The sequence below is a fragment of the Protopterus annectens genome, chromosome 4.part0, assembly GCF_019279795.1.
Source record: "Protopterus annectens isolate FY-2018-M chromosome 4.part0, PAN1.0, whole genome shotgun sequence".
NCBI lineage: Eukaryota > Metazoa > Chordata > Ceratodontiformes > Protopteridae > Protopterus > Protopterus annectens.
Genome location: NC_056733.1, coordinates 425864802 through 425888721, shown reverse-complemented (window position 1 = coordinate 425888721; position 23920 = coordinate 425864802). Strand labels below are relative to the sequence as shown.

The following is a 23920-nucleotide window of genomic DNA, read 5'->3' as shown; positions in this document are numbered from 1 at the left end:
AAACCCTGGAGGGTCTCAGCTTCCACAGCAAGTTTTGAATGTTATTTTGGAGGCCAGAAGGCCTAGTACAAGGAAAATGTACGCAGATAAATGGAAGAGATTTTTATTTTGGAGTACAGCAAAGGAATTTGATGTTTCTAAGCCTAATTTAAGTGTGGCTCTTCAATATCTTACTGAGTTACTGGACAAAGGTTTGTCCTTCTCTTCTATTAAGGTTCATGCTGCAGCAATTTCTGCTCACTATGACTGTGACCCACCATTGTTTTCTCATCCTTTGTTTAAGCAATTCCTTAGAGGGGCAAAGAATATAAGACCCCACGTAGAGCTCCTACTCCTGCTTGGGATCTCAATTTTGTGTTGGAGAAACTCACTCTACAACCTTTTGAGCCTGCAGCTACTGCCGAGTTGAAATATTTATCATGGAAGACTGCTTTTTTGTTGGCCATTACCTCTGCGAGAAGGGTTTCTGAATTACAGGCCCTTATGGCGGTTGAGCCTTTCTTAATTTTCCATAAGGATAGGGTATCTTTGCGTACTAATCCTTCCTTTATGCCTAAAGTGGTTTCTAGTGTGGCTTTAAACCAAACTATTCATTTGCCTACTTTTTATGCAAACCCCCAAAATAAAGGGGAAAAGATTTTGCACACTTTGGATATACACAGGCAGTTGCGATATTATTTGAGCAGAACTAAAGGGTTCAGGCAGTCTCAGCAGTTATTTGTTTCATTTGCTTTGGGTTCTCAGGGCAAGCCTGTGTCAAAATTATTGCTTTCTGTTATTCCCATCATGGTAAGGAGATTCCAGCTGGGATTAGGCCTCATTCCACTAGGGCTACTGCCACTTCTACAGCTTTTTTAAGGGGGGTGGCAACTAAAGATATTTTGGAGGCAGCTACTTGGAGTTCAGTGCATACTTTCTCTAAGCATTACCACCTTCCACTTTACTCTAAATCTAGGGCTGGTTTTGCCACTGCAATTTTACAGGGCATTTTGGCAGCTCCTAATGCTTTATAGTTTTGCCATCCTCCCTTACCTCTGCTTTGGGATTCTACCCAAGTGTAAGGACTGCAGCAATGTGAGATGAAGAACATAGTACAGTTTTGTACCTACCATAAATGTAGATGTTCAAGATCCACATTGCTGCAGTCCAATTTCCTCCCTCCTTCCCCTCTGTAGTTAGAGGCGGTTGTGTGGTTTGGGTTGTGAATATTGTGGAGATTGTATATATTGTACATATGATTAGTGCAAGGGTGGTTGGTTGTTTTTTGCTGTCTTTTGGTTTGGACCTTTCTTTTTAGGGTCTTCTGACATCTGGGGCAAGAAAAGACTGAGGATATGACGTCGGTCATGCGCATTTGTACCCTGACGTCCTGATGTCAGTCTTAAGCGCCTTGACCGACGTCAGCCTAATACTTTGATATTCGGGCCGACCGAGGACAGCGGACTACCCAAGTGTAAGGACTGCAGCAATGTGGATCTTCGAACATCTACATTTATGGTAGGTACAAAACTGTACTTTTCTACAGGAAAAAAGTAAAGACTTACAAAATTTAAAACATTTACTAGCCTCACCTGTCCCCAGATTTCATAGAAATGACCCCCAAAGACCTAGGTTTGTCAAGAGGCAGTCCTCTTCATTCCTCTACAACTCAGTCCAGGGGATCAACGCATACCAGAAAACAATCTGCATCCAGGTCTTCAACCACCTTTACTCCGGCATCCTTTTGTAGGTAGCCAGACCAAGACAGAGCTCCTCCACTGTGACTCTTGTGTCTTAACCAGTTCCACCCCCCTATTCCTACATCTAACCTTTTCCCTACCTTCCTGAAAGAAATCACCTCAAACAAGTGGGTGCTTTCCATCATCGAGAGGGGATACTTCATGACTTGATGGGCTACTCCACTCTTTCAGGGAATACCTCAACCCCCTCACAATCAGTTGCCACTATTTCTCTCTATCCTGAGCCAACTTCTATCTTAGGGCACTATAGAAAAAGTACCAGAGGATCAGTTAGCCAAGGGATTTTATTCAAGGATGTTTTTGTTCCCAAGAAAAGTTGGCCCTTGGAGACCCATCCTCGACTTATCCCATCTCAATCTTTTCCTCAAAGTGCCCACTTTCAAAATGGTCATATTGCAGCACCTCCTTCCCCTCAAACCTCGGCAAGTATTCGTGGCCTCCCTGGATCTGAAAGATGATTACCTACATACCCCCATCTTCCCACCTTACAGGAAATATTTGTTTCTCAGTGGGTTCATCACATTTTCAGTTCTCTGCCTTACACCTTGTCCTCTCCACAGTGCCAAGAGTATTCACAAAGTGCCTAGCCCCAGCCACTGCAGACTGCAGGGCATACAAATTTATCCCTACTTGGATGATCTTATTCTGCGCCAGGATCTGTTAACCCTATCCCAATACATGGACATGGTTTGCAATTTTCTACAGAGTCTAGGCTACACAGTGAATTGCCTAAAGTCTCAAATGACACCTTCCCAAGACCTTGTCTTCCTGGGGCGCAGGGTAAGGACAGACTTTGTCAGTTTTTGTCCTTCCTCAGAAAGTGGGATTTCTTTCTCTGTTCCTTCACTCCCTGCTACCTTTAACTACCATCTCAGCCAGGGAATTTATCAGGGTACTAGGGTACATGGCCTCCTTGAGTCCCATGATCCCTCTAGCTAGGATGCACATGAGAAAGTTTCAGTAGGTCTTGAAAAACTCTTGGAGCCAACACTCATACCTTGGAAACAAAACTTCCTCTTCTTCCTTGTTTAAAAAGGGAGCTCTCCTAGTGGATTGCCACCATTACCCTCAGTCAAGGGGTACCCTTGCAGATTCCCCCACCCAAGCAACATCTGTACACAGACGTGTCAGATTTACATTGGGGAGCTATCCTGCACCATGCCAACAACCAGCACAAAATCCTGGGGGAATGGACCTTTCAAGAAAGGAAGGATCACATCAACCTAAAAGAGCTAAAGGCCCTATCCTTGGCTCTGCAGGCCTTTCAAGACCTCCTTCTGCCAGGCACCCTGAAGGTTATCACAGGCAACATGACAGTCCTGTGGTATATGAAGCAAGAGGGAACAAAGTCTTACCCCCTCTCCATTCTGGCTATACAGATATGGTCCCTGGCAGCAGCAATTCAAATGCACTTGCAGGCAGTTTACATTCCATCAGATGAAAATGGGGATGGCAGACACCCTGAGCAGAACTTTAACACCCTCCCATGAATGGATGCATCACAGGGAGGTATTTCAGGATATAATTCACAGGTAGGGTATTCCTCAGGTAGATCTGTTTGTCTTCCCCCAGAACAAACATATGCCCCTCTTCTGCACAAGGCTCCCCCAATCACAAGCATGGAAGGTGGATGCCTTCTCCTTTTCATGGGAGGAATGTTCCTTTATGCCTTCCCTCCATTTCCTCTGAGTCGCAAAGTCCTCCTGAAAATACAGAAGGACAAACCAAAAAGCCTGCTGGTGACTCCCTTTTGGGCAAGACAGCACTGGTTTCCCAACTCTACCTTTTAGCCCAGGGCAATCGCCACAGGTTACCTCACCACTTCGACCTACTCACACAAGACAGGTGATCCCTTATTCACCCCCACCTACTCAACCTCATACTGACACTGTGAGTGATAGGGTTCTGATCCCCTTTAGGCATCTATACTGTGAGGGCATACTCAATGTCCTGCAGGAGGCCAGGAAACCAAGTATCGGGGGAAATTGCTTATTAAAGTGGAAAAGATTCTCCCACTGGTGCCTCCAGAAAACAGGACCATTTCTAGTTTCTGTTCCACTGGTCCTTTCCTACCTGTGTGAGTTACTACAGTCAGGCCTGACCTACTCATCAGTAAAGGTACACCTATTTCTGCTTGCCTTCCCTTGACTCCACCTCTAGGTTTCTAGGTTGAAAGTTGAGCTGTTTTTGAAAGGGGGCTTTCACATAAGACCTCCTCCTAAGCTATTCCTCCTCCTTGGGAGCTTAACTTTGTGCTGGAAAAGCTTATGTTGGTCCCTTGTGAGCCAGCCCACTCATCTTCCCTTAAATTCTGTACATGGCAACAGTTTTGCTACTGGCCCTTTTTTGCAAGGGGGGTCTCTGAGATCTAAGCACTTATGGCTTCTCCTCCTTATCTTATTTTTCATAAAGATGGGGTTTGTCTCAGAACTAACCATTCATGCCAAAAGTAGTTAATGAAATATCCTTAAACCAGACCATTAATCTACCTGTCTTTTACCCTCCGCCACAGAACTGCTCAGAAAGGGCTTTGCTTTCCCTGGATGTTCATAGGCAACTGAGGTCCTACTTGGATAAGAAAAAACCTGTCAGTCTGACCAGCTTTTTGTCTCCTTCCATCCTAGAGCCCTTGGCAAGGCAGTGTCTAAAACCACAGTTGCCTTTTAGATTTCTAAGGTGATAGCCTTTTGCTATTCCTTTCATGGAAAGCAACTGCCTTCACCTGTCAAGGGCCATTCCACCAGAGCAGCTTCCTCCTCAGCAGCCTTCTTCAAGGGCATTGATTACGCTTCTATCCTAGAGGCTGCAATTTTGTCTTCTGTACATATCTTTACCAAGCATTACAAATTGGATGTGATATCCAGGGCTAGAGCAGGGTTTGCTAGGTCAACCCTGCAGGGTCTCATTGACTCTGCTCCCCTACCTACCTACCTTCCATGCAACTTCCTAGAGAGCTGTGGTACTCTCTCCCTAAGGTTATGAATACTGCAACATGAAACTAGAAGGACATAAAATAGTTGTATAAGAACTTACCATAACCTTTGATGTTCCTCTGTTCCATGTTGCAGCATTCAATCCCGCCCACCTCCCCCTTTTCTCTTGGACATACTTATAGCACTGTTTTTGTGTGTCTGGGGAAATTAAGCTTGGGTTTTTTCCTGTTGCTCCTGGGGTCACTCTCTATGCGGCAGGCAATTTCTGAGTTGGATATGTGCAGATGCCACAGATATAGCCAACGTCAGTTTGACCCCTGCATGCAACGTCGCATGTACCCCGCTTCTAAAACTTTGGTTTAGTGGCCAGATGTCCTGTGCTGCAAGTAGCAACTCCCTAAGCTTACAAATACTGCAACATGAAGAGAAGGACATCTATGGTTATGGTAAGTTCTTGCACAACTATTCTATATTTAACTATGTCAGGAAATTAAGAACTAGTCCACAGTAATATTAGACTCTCTGACCCAAAGGAAATGGCTAATGTTCCATCTAACAAATTTACTGCAAATTTTACTACTTTCACAGTTATATCTATCCCACGGGTTCCACAAACCCAATCACCCCCTTTAATTACTATGGAACAAGTTTTGTCAGTCCTTTCAAAAACTTGACAGTACTTAATCTGTTGGCTCTGACAACATACCAGGTTGCCTGATTATCAATGGCAAAAATGATCTCTCTGAACCCCTAATTAAACTGTTTAATCTAAGTCTCTCCACTGGTTTCATTCATGAAGCCTGGAAAATGGCTGTTCTAATGCTATTACACATGGGTGGCCCAGCTGCAGACCCTGGTAACTATAGACCCATTAGTTTCACTAGCCTCGTATATAAAGCTATGGAGCGCATTATCACAGATTTCATTAATCTGAAAATTGAAAATCTCTTAACGCTGGATCCTCATCAATTTGGCTTTATCAAAGGAAGTTCCTCTTTAACCTCATTCATTTATTTGAAAAAGTAACTGAAGCAGTGGGATAGTGGTTATGCAGTGCATACAGCCTGTCTAGACATGGCCAACGCCTTTGACACTATTCCTCATGTAAGCATTAGTGACAGACTTGTAAATCTGAGTATAAGTCCTTATATTGTGCAATGGATAGCTAACTGGTTGTCTGACAAAACCCATGTGGTTAGAGTGTCAGGTGCCACTTCTAAAAATAAAACCGTCACCAGTGGTATACCACAGGATTCAGTTTTGGGTGCTGTCCTATTTGACATACATTTCTCAGACTCCAGGCCAACACTTCTGGCCTGGCCTGTGGTTAACTAAGTTTGTAGATGACTTTAAATTGGATGTTATTCTATTTTCAACTGATTCACAATTTCTCCAATATGTGGCTTAGGCCATGTTAATCACTGGTGCAAGGACAATGGTCTCAACTTAAATGTAAAAAAAAATGTAGCATAGTTCATTTTTGGTAAACAAAACAGTTTCACTTACTATGTAGGAGATGCACCCTCCAGTCAGTCACTGTTGTAAGGAATCTGGGTACTCTTGTTGATAATTCCTTATTTGATGATCATGTCTCCAAAGTAGTTCAGAAAGCCTTTTATCTGGCTCATCTAATTTCCAAAGATATCTCTACTAGATCTTAAGACATTTTAATTCCTCTTTACTCTTATCAGACCAATTGTTGAATATAATGCACATTTTGGCATGTATCTAAACATATCAAACAACTTGAGAGACCTCCGAGATTCATAACTAAAAAGATCAGTGCCCTCAAAAATCTTTGTTATAAGGAGAGACTGGCAGTCCTTTCTCTGTACTCAGTCTCTTACAGACTCCTCTGTGGACATCTGTGTCTTGCCTTTCATGCCATGAAAGATCCAACCCTAGTTGATCTTCTGTTTCTTCACAGAACTAATGGTATATCAGATACTCTGTTAAAGGAACTAAACTTTCATCAGAAGATAAACAAACATTGGCGGTGATAGATTCATATCCCAATGTGTATCGCCTCACCTCTAGAGCAAACTTCCACTACATGCCAAGCAGAGTAGCACCCTTGCCACCTTAAAGGTAAACCTAGATAACTGGATGTGCAGCCAAGTTCTTTCCCTGTCTGTTTAGTTTTGCTCTCCTTGAGGCTAGAGGGAAATTTTGAATAGGATTTTTTGGCTAGGCTTAGATGATCTGCAGACCGATTATGTAGTACTTGCCTATAAACCTATATATTCTGTTATGTTGAGTTAACTACACAATTGTACTTTCCTTTGAGATTAGAAGTATAAACGCTAGTTAGGCAAATTAAAATCAGAGCTGATAAGTGTTTAAAAGATAATGAGATGTCATCAGCTAATTATGCTAGCTAAGTAAGTAAACAAATAAGTAAGAGTAAGATGAAGGGATAAAAAGGCGCATATGTCTACCATAGTTACAAACAAAAAAAAAAAAAGGAAGAACAATGAGTGTGTTTCACTCATGAACCTCGTAACAGTAATTTTAACATCCCTATGGATTCCACTTGGCTTGCAGGCTATGGTCAGTTCAGACCAAAAGCCATTGGAATTGGTATTTCAAACAGATAGTTAAAGGGATTTTAGAATGAGTCCATAGACCCCTTAAGCATGCTTTTTGAAAGATCGATCTTTTAAACAAGTTAACTCAGCAGATGACTTGAATTTGGCTATATTTAATTCCATTTTTAAAAAAAGGAGTGAAAAGTCTAAATCAAACAGTTATTAAAACCATTAAGCTTACTTTTCCATTATAGGCAGAATAATGACATTATATTAAATGCACTTCAAGATTAACTGACGTGTCCAAATGAGCACAATAAATATTATGATTGCAGTGCGAATAGGTCTGCTGTTAATAATTTTGCTATAATAAAATCATAACTGCTCTGAATAGAGGCTCACAAGTCCTGTTTTGGTGCATTTGTTACTTGGTCATCTGAATGCATACTCTGGGCTGAGGGAGGAAGGAAGTGGTTTTGTGACATTTTCCTACAGGTTCAGCTTGGGTCTGTACTTGTACACTCCTTGGACTTGTTTATTTGTAATCCAATTTTTATGCTATTTATAAAACTATATAAACATGGGGAAAATAACTGCATAGCAAGGACGTTGATATTCAGAGCAGATGAAAGTATCATTTAACAATGACTAATCTGTATAAACAGCAAATTAATGTCAGCAGTACTAAAGTTCTGTGATACAGAAAACTTGGAATCAGATGGACTTGTAAGACAGGCAACGATATAATTGAGAGAATCGAGAAATTTAAATTAAAATATTTGACTTGGTAAGTATCGACTCATCTTTGAACTCTCAATTTTGGCAAAATTATAAGAACAGATTCAAAGTAATTGGCTGTATATTGCTATACAGTAACTTTTAAAAACCTAGACATTGCTTTAACTATTTATCAGCTTGTCAGCTTTGGGATTGAATATGGAAGCATACTGTGGTCACCATACAGGAGGTAGGGTACACCTCTAAAAATGTCAAGGACGGATAAATGCTCACCAGTAAGTCATAGAAAATGACATGTATAAACTTTTCAGGTAGGCTAAACAAGTTGAATCTTTTTCATTTGAGTTACAGAAAAGTCAAGGACTTATTAAAATGCTTATAAAACATTTCATAATACATTCTCATTTCCCTGTAAAGAACTAAACACGTCTTTTATAACTGAAATTTTAAAACTTCCTTTGATTAGAGATAAGTGAAAGAACAGTGGAGTTGTGGAATGCCATGTATGTTAGAACTATTAGCAGTCTAGATACATTCAGTATAGTGTTAAATGGGTGAAGATGTGCACAGCTGACTGTTAGACACTAGCTCTTGTTTGAAAATTTAGATTTTATTTAACTTCCTGGATTCTTATTATATGCATTATTCATGTCTGCCCTCCGTTTTATATTTTACAGCATCCAAAAAGAAGGGAGGACCGTTGTTTTGTGACATACAAACCTCCACCACAAAGTGATGATCCTGCATTGGAGGAAGAGTTCCTTGATCGGGCTAATTTTATTGCAGATGATTTGGATTGGCTTCTATCCTTGCCTCATGATAAGTTTTGGTGCCAGGTAATTTGTTATATTTGCAGAAATCTAAATCAAGTTCTGACTTTGTCACAAAACAAAACTTTTTCTGCTACCTTGGTAGAGAAATTTTTAACTGATACCGTACTTGGATTTCCATTTTATAACTGAGATAATCCTGAAACTCTGAGAAATTAAATGCAGCTGGGAGTTTAAGTCCAGTATTGCTATGTCTCTAAGAAGTTCTCCTTTGCTTGAGTTACAACAATCTTGGACCTAGTATATTTAAGTCGCAGAGGTGTATGGGGTGCGTCCGTCCCCCCATTAGGGAGCAAGCTCTTTTGTGTAACTGTAAGACTTTGCTATTATGTGTGAGCGTGTATGTAATTGAGCTTATTTTTTCAGGACTGTCTTTGTAAAGTCTAGAACTTCCAATATGGCACCACCAGGTTTAAGTATCTGGGTAGTTGTGAAGAACAATGCATTGAATAGATGAGCTGTGAAGTAAATTTCTTCTTTGCGTTTTTGTAAGAGATCACAACTCTTAAGTTTTCTAAAATGATTAAGCAATTGCATGTTGAAAAATACATCTGATCTGCATGGCCCACAATACTAAGAGTCTAAATTATATTATAGAGATTGATATTTCATAATTTGTGATTGTGCAGTGTAATAAATTATTTGAGCTTCTGGTCTTTGAGGCTGGTGACCTGGGTTTGATTTGCAGTTTGAATATGTTTTTTTTTTTTTTTTGCATTCTGTCCTAGCATATTTTTTGCTCTTATCTGTCCTGTCCAAGTACACCTAAGACTACTGTGGTCGTTTAAGAGGAGATAGGGCTATTCTGGTATAATGCCATCCTTACTTTATGGAAACTTTTTCTCCAGGTGGGTAGGGAAATATTAAGGAGTTGAGAGTTTGATGATTAGCTCTTTTTTCAGAGCAATAATTGAGTTTTTGTACTGCATGACAGCTATCAGTGGAGGCTAGAGTGTACTTGTCACAGACAGGCAGCTGAGTTGGGAGGCCTTAAGTAGATCCTCCGCAGTGACATGTGCATGTCATAGCAAGCACTTTCTGCTCTGCATATAAGGTGCCAGGGGAGGGACAGTTGCTGGTAGGGCATATTTGAAAAAAGAATTCAACCCTTTGGTCCTGCAGTGTGATAAACGTAAGAGGGGAAGCCCCTTCCCCAGTTCTTCATCACTGAAGAGAACAAAGGGTGTTGGCATTTGGATGAACCATATCATTGGCTGGAGCCAAAAGATATTTATTTTTTCATACTACTACTAATACGGCTGTTGGTGCTTGTCATTTGTGTGCTTCTGATGTTCTTAATATGGATCAATGTTGCAGTAGATGCTCATCATTTTGATCACTGCTGCAGTATCCTAAGCTATATGGGTTATGTCTTGCATAGGATGTAACAGATGGTCAGCTTCCAAAGCTTTGCGGCACCTTCCATGTTACCCAGACCTTTAGACAGCTTTAGCTGAGCTGATTAAAAGATAGGTTTGGGCACCATGCCCTTAAGAACTTTGTTTCCACAAAAGGGAGTGCTCCTTTGCGAGCTTTTGAGGATCAGTGGTCAACTTCTGCCCTTCCATTGCTAGACAGATAAGTTCTCTTTGAGGGAAAACTTTCCAGATATTATTTTTAATGTTTAAACTTTCATCCCTGTTCAGGAAAGCATATTTAAAGCTAGGAATGTGTTTTTATTGACTATCCGGTAACTTTACTATACTTTTAAATGGGAGCGCACTTTTTTTTTGATCATCTTAATAGTTAAACATTCCAAAACTGTTTTTTTTTTTTTTTCCTTTGGAGAAACTGTGTGTTTAAATTACTTTTTGGGGATGATAAAGCGTATCAAAGTGCTTTTTACTGTGTTTTTAGTGGTAAAAGTTCATTCTTTTTAATTTTACCAGCTTTTGCTGTGTAGTTTCCCTGGGAAAGTAGAACATTTTTGGCTTGACCACGGAACAAACTACTGCCCCAGAGTCGGTCCTTTTTCCAGCCACAAGAAAAAAGTTAATTAACAGCCTTTGCTAGCACAGCAGGCTAGCAATTTGCCTCTGCCAGAGGTGGGTAACTACTGTGGCCAAAGCTGAGTCTTTAGACCACTCATCTTTTTTTCTATGGATCCCTCTGGTGTTGTCCTTACAGCCATTGTGGACTGGGGATTAGCTATGTCCTCTGCGGCTTTTGGGTAAGGGAGAGAGACTCTTGTGAGTTTTGGGAGAGAGGCCCCTGCTTAGCCTTAATGATGTGCCCATCTCTGGGAAAACTGCTTCTGCCATTAATAATCCTGTTTAGTTTTGTTTCTTTTTTACAGGAACATTGACCAAACGTGTATTCTCCTGCACCAGTTTCCAGTTACCAGTGGACAGGAGTAGTTTATTAAGTCTGATGCAGTGGCTTGTACAGGCTATTAACCATTCTTCTCAGTTGATTTCTGGTAAAAGAAATTGCTATGTTCCTAAAGAGATTCAAGAAATTGAATCTGGTAAGGAAAGTGATGAGACTGATATAGTTTTTTTTTTTCCCCATAAGATCTCTGATTCGAACTGTGAGGAGAGCACGTTATCTGAATCTCCGATGTCCTTCAAGGATGCATCTGCAGTCCTAACATATGGGTTGTCCTGCCTCAGGCAGCCCTTCGGTCGGCCGGATTACAAAGTCTGGGTCTGGCCTCGGCTGATGTCGCACTTTCCCCGACGTCAGAGCGTCTGGGGTATAAAAGCATCAGCCGACGCCATTTTCCTCAGTCTTTCTTGCCGCGCGGTGCCCGAAGCAGAAGCAGTTCGCAAGTGCCGGTCGGTCAGATCCTGAGATTCAGCTACCGAAGACTTCGAAAAAGCTAAGTACCCCGTTGGGGACTCTTTCTTGCCTCAGCCGATGTCAGATAAAGTAAATAATTGTTTAACTTGTGGGAAACAAATACCTCATAAGGATTTCCACTCCTACTGCCTCCCTTGCTTAGGCCCAGACTAAGACGTCTCGGCCTGTTCAGCCTGTGCTTCCTTCAACCGACGAACTCTTAGACGTCGGTCGGAGTTTGCAGAGGAATTTTTGGGGGCTAATTTTGCATATAAAATGCTGTCGGAGACTCCGACATCGCATTTGATGAAAAAACGGAAGGACAAGGACCGACACTCGTGGCCAGCGGTTTCGGCTGAAACCACGGTAAGGTCTACCGCGAGTGTCTCGTTTTCAGCCGAAAACGAGTCCTCGGAGCTTCCTTCATCCGAATCCACTCAACCAACCACCGCGGCCCTGGAGGCCCCGGCTGAGTCGGCTACTGAGCTACCTACCGAAACCAGTGTCCAGGAAATGTCCGACACCATACCTTTGGACAAATCTGCTCCTGCACGTGGGGCAGCTAGACCCCCTGCTTCCATGTCCATTAAGGCCTTTTCCAGGGCTAAAGCTGCTAAACTTTCTAAAGCTTTGCCTCCCAAGACTACCTCCCAGAGGCCTTCTTCTAGTTCTCAGATCCTCAGCCTTGCAGAGGATCTTATTTCTTTAATTAGAGGTTCTCAACCTCACCCGGACAGGGCCTCTCACCCACCACCAGACAAAAGGCCCAGGACTGAGCCCTCTGACCCACACTCTTCAGATGAGTCCACGGATGGATCTGAGTTGTCAGATCACCAGGAGGTCTCTGTTCAGTGAAACTCTTTAAGACTGTTTCCAGAATGTGCCAGTATTTTCAGTGGGAGAACACTGAGGTTTCAAAGTCACTTGGAAAATGCCATGAACTGTTACAACAGGAACTTGGAGAACCTTCTCCCATCAGCATTGGTGGATGCTTGCCACAACCTGTGGTTTACCTGATAACCAGACTGTTGCACCTAAGAAAACAGAGGGAATGTACAAGTTCCTCTGTCAAAATTTTATTCACTCGTCCCAGACCTCACCCACAAACTATAGCTTTAGTTAATCCAGCTGTTGCCAAGCATTTTTGTTAATTCTAATCCTTCCCCCTTCTGATAAGTATGGTAAAACAGTTGATCAGTTTGGGGAAAATGTATGCTTCCAAGATTTCAGTTTTTTAGAATTTTGAATTGTTAGGCTCATCTTAAAATTTATACTGACTGATCGTGAAAGTATGAGGAATGTTTTATCTGCAGTTCCCTCCTATGAGGAAGATTCTGCTTATTATTACATTCCTATTCATCCAGACTTCAGATGTTTCTTAAGGTTTTGTATGTCCTGATCTCATAATCCGTTCTTTGCTTACCCTTTGAGCTGTCCACTGCTCCAGGAGTGTTCACAAAGTGTCTAACTCCTTATAGACCATTACGGGCTAAAGGGTAATCATAATTTTCCATAGTTAGACACCTTGCTTATCTTTGCACAGTCTTTTTCAAAGTGTCAGAAATCTCTCTGTTGGGTGATGATCTCCTGTGCAGGCTGGGCTTACAAGGGAACATTGTCAAGTAGTCTTTGACTCCATCACACAGGATTGTGATCTTGGACTGTCTGCTAGACACCTCAGTACAAAGAGATTTTTCTCCAACATGGAAAAATCTATATTCAGATCTGTTTCTGGAGTTTTCCACTCAGACTTCGGTTAGTATGAGGGATTACCCCATGATTCTAGGTCTCATGGGATCCATGATTCCTCTGGCAAGACTCCATATGAGAAAGATACAGTGGCATTTGAAGTCTCTTTGGTCCCAGCACCAACAGTTCTGGAATTTGTGAGAAGAGAAATCACTCGATGGAGACCTCAAATATCCCTGAATCCAGGTCTGCATTTTTCCCCTCCTTCTTCAAAGCAGTCACCACAGATGCCTCTAACTTTACTTGGGGAGCAGTGTCAACGGGGATAAAAATGCAAGGTATCTGGAAGAACACAGACACAAGCATATAAATATAAAAGAAATGCTTGCCCTTATCTAAACGCGCAACTTTCTGAATCACCTCTGGTTCATAGGACCACTTCAGGTTGTTGCAGACAGTGGCACAGTGATGTGGTACATGAAATCCCATTCCCCTTTGCTTGTTTATCATCAATGCAGACTAACCATATTAGCCTGAGATATAGCATTACAACAAAATCTCGCTCTACAGGCATCCTACATTCCATTAGAGCCAAGCTGTGTGCCAGACAGGTTGAGCTGGACAAAGGCAGACCCTCATGAATGGAAACTAGATTAAGGATTCTTGTAAGATTTGCTTTATCTGTGGAGAGTTCCTCAAGAAGACATTTTTGCCTCCTCTCTAAAGAATCAGCTGGAAAAACTGTGCTCCAGGAGTCTGTGCAAGAAGGCCTGGAAGATAGAAGCCTTTTATTTTTTTCTGTGCACCTTTGTTAAATTATCACTTAAGACAGAAACAAGTGCATAAATAGAAAGGAAAACAAACCATATTAAATTTTTTTTATGTACATATGTTTTCTTTCTTTACAAGAACTTTCATTTAGTCCATTAATACAAAAATTGTTCAGTTTTTGCCTTTCCTCAAACCTCACTTCTCCTCCTCCTGTACATTTTGTGTTTATTGTTCCCACAAATTCCATTTATTTCTATGTAATTTGATCCTCTCCTTTTCTAAATATCCCATTTCCAATTATTTTATCTCTTTCACAATATCTGATACTCCAAATACATTTGGTTTAGATTTTAATTTACATTTTCTAGTAAGTGCTTTTTAGGCACTCAGTAGAATTAAACTTTAAGGGTCATGTTTATACAATTCCAGATCCTAGTTCCCAGCTCAAAAGAATAATTTCCTTAGTTACAGCCATTTGGTCCCAGAGTATTTTGACAAAATATTCTGTAGGGCATTTTTAAAACCTGCCAGCTCATTACACTCCCAAGAAACATGTTCCCAGTTACCTCTTCCTTCCCAGTCGCACTTCTAACATTTGATATCTATCTGAGGAACAATTCTTTGAAGTCTACTTGGTGTATAAAAATACCTATTCAAACAATTCCCCACAAAAATCCTAAACATTCTGGACTTTGTTGCATACTTGGGAGTAACAGATGCCTTTTTCTTTTCCTTGGACAAGAATGTTCCTTTATGCTTTTTCTCAGCTTCTTCCGACATATAAGGTACTTCTGAAGATTCAGAAAGAATCCCCCAAGATCAGTGTGGTGGCTCCCTTCTAGCCCAAGCAACAGTGGGTTCTCCCTTCTTTTGGAATTTGTCTGGGGCATGAACCACAGATGTGCATCTACTCACAACAAGAAGATGGATGTTTGATCCCAACCCCAGACATCTTCAGCTGAGTGCCAGGATGATGGGGTCTTAATTACCTGTAGACACTTGTTTACTGAGAATGGTGCAGCAGGTACTTGGAGACAAGAAAACTTGCTACTAGAAAGTCTTATTAGCAAGTGGAAAAGGTTTACTAGTTGGTGCCAGCAACACAAACAACACCTATTTAAGGTAAGTGTTTATCTGGTTTACAATATTTGTGCAAGTTACTTTCCTGTGGTCTGTCTTCTCTATCAAAGTTCATTTTTTGGCCATTTTAGCATGGCTGCCCATGGATCCCATTCCTTCAAGGCACTGTCATGTCAGAATGCTTTTGAAAGTGGTAATCAGTGAGAGACCACAAAAAAATTGGTGGCTCCTCCTTGGAATTTTAATTTTGTGTTACAGAAGGGAACGCCTGCTCCATTTGAACCAGCTCATCTAAATGACTTAGGGTTCTTAACATGGAAGACTGATTGCTCTGACCTCTGTGAGATGAGCATCTGAGTTTCAAGCTCTTAATAGTAGGTCAGCCTCATCTCATATTCCACAGAGCAGAGTTTCTTTGAGAATTAATGCTTTTTTTTATTCCTAAGTGACATTCAAGTTTAAACAACAAAATTGACATGTTGTAGTGGACTGTGGGACAGTATCTGTGAACATCTATTAGATGTGAGGAAAATAATAGTGCTAATGGTTTGTTCAAGCATCTCAATGAATTTAATTCACTCAGATTTCATTTTATGATCATGGAACAACTTTTAATTGACCAACAGGGACGTATATGTGAAGAGCATTTAAATTTATGTGAACTTAGATGGCAGTTGAAACTTAGTGCCATGGAAGATGGCAGTTGAAACTTAGTGCCACGATATATCCAGGATTAAATGAGTCTGTATCATTAAATGCTGTTTTAAAATGGAGAAACTACAAAGTTAAAGTAATTTAAATTTGTATTGGTTGATTTGGTGGGGCATGTGATTTTAGAATTGTATTTACATTTTTTAATAATTATCATTTTGGTGAAGTTCCCTAAAGCTGTAGGATGAAAGTGCTTAACTTTTATCAGATAAAATATCTGGATGTTATGTTGTCCTATCTCGCCTTCATTCTTACGTGGATGGGTTCAGAGTCTATACCTTGGAGCATCGGCTCGGGTGAGTTCGGCTCCGTCAGCCTCAGAGCCAATCTCCCTGGGTCCAGGGGGGTGTCCTGTCTCCTCGGAGCTGGGGACATCTTTGGAGCCATTTGGGTCTGCTTTCGAGCTGATGAGTGTGCTCTCTCCCTCTACAGCCCTACATAAGGATACCGGCATTCATCCCCCTAAGGCACCAGCTGCTGTCTCGGCACCACCCCATCCACAGAACAGCAGAGATCCAGAGCCTCAGGATCCCCCACTGGGTGAACCCCTCTCTTCCGAGGCCTTCCCAGAATACCCTTCTGAGGAGCCTCCTCAGAAGAGAACTTGCAAGAGGAAGCATATAGACTCTCCTGATGAGTCTCTCACTTCAGACACTGACCTTGAGGAGTCAGAAGGGTCCCCCCTGTCATCCTCTGATGATATCTCATTTGCAGATATCCTAAAACAGAGGGGCGGCTGGAGAACCATCACTCCTGATGAGAAGGTGTACCTGAAGGCCTTTGAATCTCAACCTTTAGCCTCCTGGTGTCTCCGCCTTTCAGTGAACTAATGGACTTGGTCAATCGAAAGGCGTGGGGGGTCACCTGACACTATGGGACCATTCCCTTGGAGGCCAAACAAGTTCTTGTCAGCCCCTACCGGAAAGAATTTTCTCACAAAGGATGTATGTGTAGATGTTATGGTGGTGGTAGCAGCCACCAGGAAGGAACTCTCGGAGGCATCTTCATCTGTCCATCCTCCGAACAAAGATTCTCGAATGATGGACAGATACGGGAAGAATGTCTTTTCGTCAGCGACTTTTACACTGTAATCGCTGAACTGCTTTACAAAGCTACAAAGAGATCTCCTGAAAGAGCTAGGAGATGCTCTACAAGGTACACTAGCTGTGGGGGTGAATGAGAAGGTCTCTTCCCAGCTATCCACCTTAAATTCTCTAGTCAACTCCTCCATGAGGCTGGGATGGAGCGAACAGGGCAGCGGGTTCAGGAGTTTCCTTGAGGAGACCCTCTTGGATGCGTTTGTGCAATTTTTGGGGAACCTTTTTAGTCTACCTTTACTAACACCCCTTTTGATGGTTCCTCACTCTTTGGATCCAAAGTAAAGGACACACTCACCAGATGCGAGCAGGAAGAGAAAACTGTGTCTGCCATTGGAGTATGTTTTTCTGTACCTTCACGACCTTACTCTAAAGGTCAGAAGAGTGGGAAAATGTGGTTCAAAAGATCCCAGGGAGCTTTCCAAGATGCACGTGTTGAATCCTTCCCCAGGGGCAGAGGGGGAATGGTAAACATCCTAGAGGCAGAGGGGGGTCCGCAAAACCAGGGCGACCGTGATTCCTTTTGCGGACATTCCTGTCAGCGCTCCTGAAAGGATGCCCGCCTGCTCTACTCTGGAGGCAGTTGGGTGATGTTTGTCTTTGTACCCAGAAGCCTGGCAAAGTATCACAAGAGGCAAGTGGGTACTAAAAATGATATCCAGAGGATATTCCATTCCCTTTTGCCACCCTGTCCTACAAATCAGAACAATCCTGGATGTTCCACCCAATCTAAGGAAGCGAGCAACTGTAGAAATCCAAATGTTGCTGGATAAAAGAGTTATCGAAGAAGTCCCTGCAGACCAAACAGGATTTGGAACTTACTCAAGATTCTTTTTGGTCCCAAAAAGAACAGGGGACTGGAGACCTATATTGGACCTAAGCAAGTTGAATGAATCTGTCAAGAAGTCAAAGTTCCGAATGGTGACACTGCAGTCAATACTTCCCTTCTTAGGGAAAGATGATTGGATGTGCTTGATAGACCTCCAAGATGTGTACTACCACATAAAAATGAACAGAGCATCGAGGAGTCATTTACGCTTCTGGCTGGGAGCCAGTTATCAGTTCCGAGCTCTGCCCTTTGGTCTCACTACAGCCCTCGAGTGTTCACCAAATGTAGGGCAGTAGTCACGGCTCACTTGAGACGTCTGGGATTCCAAGTGTTTCCGTATCTCAACAACTGGCCCCTAACTGCCACCACCAAGCATCTACTCCAGCAAACCAGGGATGTGACTTTGGAAATTTGTGCTCAGTTAGGCATAACAGTCAACTTACAAAAATCTGCCTTGTTGCCCTGTCAACATATTACCTTCATAGGCGCAGATCTACACCCTGTTTCCTTGATGGCATGTCTTCCAGCAGACAGAATTTCAACCCTTAGGCAGCAAGTACTTCACCTCCTTCCCAAGGACAAGGTAAAGGCAAAGGTAGTTCAGAAACTCCCAGGGACAGTGGCTTCCACCGTAACACTAATTCTTCTCGCCAGAATGCACATGAGAATCCTTCAATGGCTTTTGTTCTCCCAATGGTCATTTCAAGAGCTCCATATGTCTTACCTCATCAGAATAATGGAGTCATGCAAAAAGGACTTATGGTGGTGGTCCAGTCCAGTCATGTGACCATCGGGAGACCCTTTGTTCCATGGCAACCAGTTGCTACAGTGACCATGGACACTTCTCAGATAGGGTGGAGGGCATTATCTGGGAAGAACGGTCCAAGGTATATGGCAGGAACATGAGGCCCACTTGCACATAAATGTCCTAGAGATGAGAGCAGTGCTTCTGGCATTGCAAGCATTCCACAACTCTCTTCCTCTAGGGATGATTGCTGTACAGTCAGAAAATATGTTGGTAGTTTGGTACATAAATAAGCAAGGGGGAATCGAATCTTATCCTCTTTGTCACGAGGCCCTGAGAATTTGGCAATGGGCAATTTCTTCCCAGCGCTTTCTAGTAGCAATGCACATCCCAGGGAAGTCCAACGTGGTAGCAGACAAGCTGAGCAGGGCAATATTAATGGCTCGTGAGTGGTCTCTGAACCAGAACATAGCGGAAAAGATCTTCTGGAAATGAGGTCAGCCTTGCTGCGATCTTTTCACCACTCGCATGAATGCCAAGTGCAGCAGCTACTTTACCCTAATTCCCCAGCTGGGGGAGACACTGAGAGACGCCGTTGTACATGATTGGCCCTCGGGACTACTTTATGCCTTTCTTCCATTTCCCCTCATACCCAAAGTCATTCAGAAAGCAAAATCCTTAAGAAGCAGGATGGTTCTCATTGCCCCATATTGGACATGTCAGATTTGGTTCCCCTTCCTTTGGCCTCATCTTCAGGAGAAGCCTTGAACTCTGGACCCAGTTCCAGACCTGCTGACACATATGTCAGGTACATTTCATCCTTCTCTTCACACCCTCAACTTGACAGTGTGGCTGCCCCATTCCCCAGTTTAGTTAGGCTTCAAAATTTCACTCCCAACAGTTAAACATATACTGATGTCCTCTCATAAAGTTTCTACTAAGACTATATTCTAGTAAATGGAAAAGGTTTTCTCACTGGGCACAAAATAGAAACATTGATCCTTTTTCTGCGCCTATTCAATCCATTCTAGAATTCTTGGTGGAACTCTTCCAACAAGGTTCGGCTGCAGCAACCATTAGAGTACAGCTGGCTGCAGTTTCAGATTTCCACATTGGTGACCATTCTTCTAATGTAATGTCACACAGGTTGTGTAAAGCTTTTTTGAAAGGCGCCTCCTTATTGAGACCTCCCTTTAAGGAACCACTTCCTCCTTGGGATTTGAATTTTGTCCTATCTCAACTTACATTGCCACCGTTTGAACCTTCTTCATCTTGTGACTTCAAATTTCTTTCCTGGAAGACCATTTTTCTTGTTGCTGTGACATCTGCCAGAAGGGCCTCAGAGTTGCAAACATTATCTATCAAACCGCCATATCTGATTTTTCACAAGGACAGGCTATCATTACGAACTAATCCATCCTTTCTTTCCCAACCATAGTAACAAGGCAGAATATAAACTCCATCAGCTGGACGTGCATAGACAACTCAGATTCTATTTGCATAGGACTAAAGATTTCAGGTAATCTGACCAATTATTCATCTCCTTCTCTGAGGCAAAAAAAGGGTATGCCAGTTTCTAAAGTTACCCTTTCTCACTGGCTCTTAAATTGTATCACCTGTATCTATACCTCCAATAATAGAGAACTACCTTTAAAAGTTCGGGGTCATTCAACTAGAGCACTAGCTATGTCATCTGATTTTCAGGCCAGAATTTATATGGACAGCATTTGTGCTGCAGCTACATGGGCCAATCCACATTCATTTATCACTCATTGCAAAGTGGATTTGGCTTCCAGGGACAGGGCCTCTTTTGGTTCCACTGTGCTTAAAGGTGCACTCTCGTGAGCCACCCAGTGAAAAGGTGCTAGGGACGCTGTCCCAACCAAGTAAGAATGAAGGTGAGATAGGACAACTTAGCATAGAGAAGTTATGTACTCACCATAGCGTTCCATGTTTGTTGCTCATCTCGCCATTCATTCTTACGACCCTCCCTCCTTCCCCCATCCAAGGACTCCTAGAGGACTTGGTGGTTATCTTTACTCCTTTCAGGAGTTCCTTGACTCAGTTTGTTTCTCCTGTTTGGGGGTCCTATATATCTATATATATTTATCTATATATATATATATATATATATATATATCTATATATCTATATATATATATATATATATATATATCTATATATTTACTTATGTTATTCATTAGTAAGTAGCAGCAAACAAGATATGGAGAGTTGCACCACTGCATCATGAGATACCTACCTGCCACAAGCCAAGTTTGAGACTTCCAGCTGTGTATTTGGCCGAGTTGGAGCTCCAAACCCATCCAAGTAAGAATAAATGGCGAGATGTACAACAAACATGGAACATTATGGTGAGTACATAACTTCTTTTTTCTACGTCCACTGCAATAGGTACTTTTTGTTGTTTTTTTTTCAGTTTATTATTTATTTATGTTTACTTTTAAGACAAACTATATACATCTCCCTGTGATGTCCTTCCATATCACTGTTGCAGTATTCTTTTCTAAAGGGGTCCCCTGCCAAGGGCAAGCCAACGTCCAGCTAGTATACCAAAGCCTTTTTTTTTTTTTTTTTAAAAGAACACCGTACATCACATGTATCCTCCCCGCTCATGGCATAGGGTGTAAAGGTGACCTACAGTACATATAAAAAGTGTACACACCCCTGTTAAAATGCCAGTTTTTGTGATATAAAAAAATGAGACCACAATAAATCATTTCAAAACTTTTCCCACCTTTAATGTGACCTATAACATTTACCATTCAATTGAAAAACAAACAAATCTGTTGGGGAAAAATATAAAAAACTTACAATAAGTTGGTTGTACAAGTGTGCACACCCTTAAACTTATACTTTTTTGAAGCACCTTTTGATTTAATTAAACATTGTCTTCTTGGGTACACACCTGCCATCAATTAAAGAGACTCTGATTAACCCCAAATAAATTTCAGCTGTCCTAGTAGGATTTTCCTGGGATTTACTAAGTTGCCTACTGCAGCAAAAGCCATGGTTCACAGAGAACTTACAAAGCATCAAAGGGATGTCATTGTTGAAAGGTATCAGTCAGGAGAAGGGTACAAAAAACTTTCCACAGCATTGGATATACCATGGGAACACAGTGAAAACAGTCACCAAAAAGTGGAGAAAATATGGGACAACATTTGCAAAGAACTGGACGTCCCTCCAAAATTGATGACAAGACAAAAACTGGTCAGGGAGGCTGCCAAGAGACCTACAGCAACACTGAAGGAGTTGCAGGAATTTCTGGCAAGTACTGGTTGTGTGTACTATATGTAAAAACAATCTCCTGTTTTCTCCACGTCTTTACTATGGGGTAGGGTTTTGAGAGAGAAGCCTTTTCTTATACAGAAAAACATCCAGACCCAGCTAAAATTTGCAAAACAGTACATCAAGTCTCCCAAAAGCATGTGGGAAAATGTGTTATGGTCTGATGAGACCAAGGTTGAACTTTCTGGCCAGAATTTCAAAAGCTTCGTTTGGTGCAAAAACAACACTTTGCATCACCAAAAGAACACTCTCCCCATGGTGAAGCATGGTGGAGTATCATGCTTTGGGGTTGCTTTTCTTCGGCTAAAACTGGGTCTTTAGTCAAGGTGGAGGGAATTATGAACAGTTTCAAATACCAGTCACTTTTGGCCCAAAACCTTCAGGCATCTGCTAGAAAGATGAAGAGGAATTTCACCTTTCAACATGACAATGACCCCAAGCATACATCCAAATCAACAAAAGAATGGCTTCACCAGAGGAAAATTAAAGTTTTGGAATGGTCCAGACAGAGCCCAGACCTAAATCCAATAGAAAATCTGTGGGGTGACCTGAAGAGGGCTATGCACAAGAGATGCCCTAGCAGTGTGACAGATTTGGGAGTGCTTTTGCAAGGAAGAGTGGGCAAATATTGCCAAGACAAGTTGTGGCATGCTGGTAGACTCTTACCCAAGAAGACTGAATGTTGTAATTAAATCAAAAGATGCTTCAACAAAGTATTAGTTTAAGAGTGTGCACTTGTACATTTTTTATTTTTTATATTTTTCCCCCAACAGATTTGTTTGTTTTTCAATTGAATTTTACAGGTTATAGGTCACATTAAAGGTGGGAAACGTTTTGAAATGATTTATTGTGGTCTCACTTTTTATATCACAAAAACCTGGCATTTTAACAGGGGGTGTGTGCAGTTTTTATATCCACTGTACATACCTCTGAACTTCTTTGCCGCCAGTCCAAACGCCATCTTTGATCATTGGTCTGAAAGCTCCTTCGTCTCTGGTGGTTACCAAGCCATTTCAGATATGTGCTCCATTGTTTTTTTTTTTTTTTTTTTTTTTTTTTTAAGTTAGAATGTTACATATCATCCAGAAAGGAAAGATGTCAATGTGGGAGACAGATTCCCCATAAGGACCATCACGACCACTGTTTGTTTTGCTTGAGTGCTTCTCATGACCATATGTTGTACCTGATTTATAAAGTGTTTGTCCCTTGGACTCTTCGTAGTTGTCTGTCTACCTTGAGAGCCAATATCTTAAGTTGGTGGTGTAGATTACCGTGGCAAAATCTTCCCGGCCCGAGGATCAGCCATCTGCCAAGAAGACGACCAAAAAGGTTAGGTCATATCTGGCTGCTGTACTTCCACCCTTGGACATCTCTCTCGAGGCTTGCGAAGGTCTGGACAATCGCCCAGTTATTTCATTGGATTAGTCTGTAGCAACCATTTTGGAGGCCGGCATTGATCGGCCTTCTCGCACATCTTTGGAGGCTCTGCAGACATCCATTATGGATGTTGAGGGGAACCGTGGTTGATCATATCTGAGGGACCAAGGAGTGTTCTGCAGATTCTTGCTAGTGAGGAGATTCCCACTTTGTTGATTGAGTTTTGGCAAGGGTCCGAACCTCCTAAGATCTTTAGAGCTGACATCCCTTTAAAAGAAAAACAGAAAACAAAACATATTTCCCCTGCTCCTAAGGATCTTTATTGTGATTGAAAGGATTTTAAACAGGGGTTGTTTAATGCTGTCATGGCCTTGAAGCTCCTCCCAGGGAACTGCTTTTCCTGCCCCCCTTGATCTACTCTCGAGGCCTAGGGAGCAGGGCTCTTCTAATGAGGAATTGGACACTGAAGAAGAGTCTTTGGTCTGTTCCTTTCAGAGTCCTCCATTAGACTATGTCTCTGAGGAGGAGGAGGACTCCATTAGTCCAGATTCTCCCTTTGAAGAGCTTTCCTTTGCGGATACTATTTCTCGTATGATGGAATTTTTTAAATGTGACTGTACCCTGGTTTCTGACGTCCAGAAGAGGTATTATGAACTCCTCCAAATGGAATCTCCTAAAGCCATCTACTGTCCCTCTTGTCCTTGCTGTTTGTAAGACACTTTTTCAGCAGCTTCTCAGGCTCCTGATTCCCAGCACCCAGCTG

The 23920-nt window shown here is 42.0% G+C and overlaps 1 protein-coding gene across 1 annotated transcript in view; it reads left to right on the top strand.

The window, feature by feature from the left end:
* The first annotated feature begins 8232 nt into the window (after positions 1-8232).
* ASCC2 (activating signal cointegrator 1 complex subunit 2) overlaps positions 8233-23920 on the top strand; it is a 1163586-nt gene continuing 1147898 nt past the window's right edge. Inside the window, exons 1-2 of the mRNA XM_044069746.1 lie at positions 8233-8249; positions 8546-8774. Of these exons, the coding sequence (XP_043925681.1) occupies positions 8233-8249; positions 8546-8774 (246 nt within the window). The remainder of the gene's footprint in view (positions 8250-8545; positions 8775-23920) is intronic.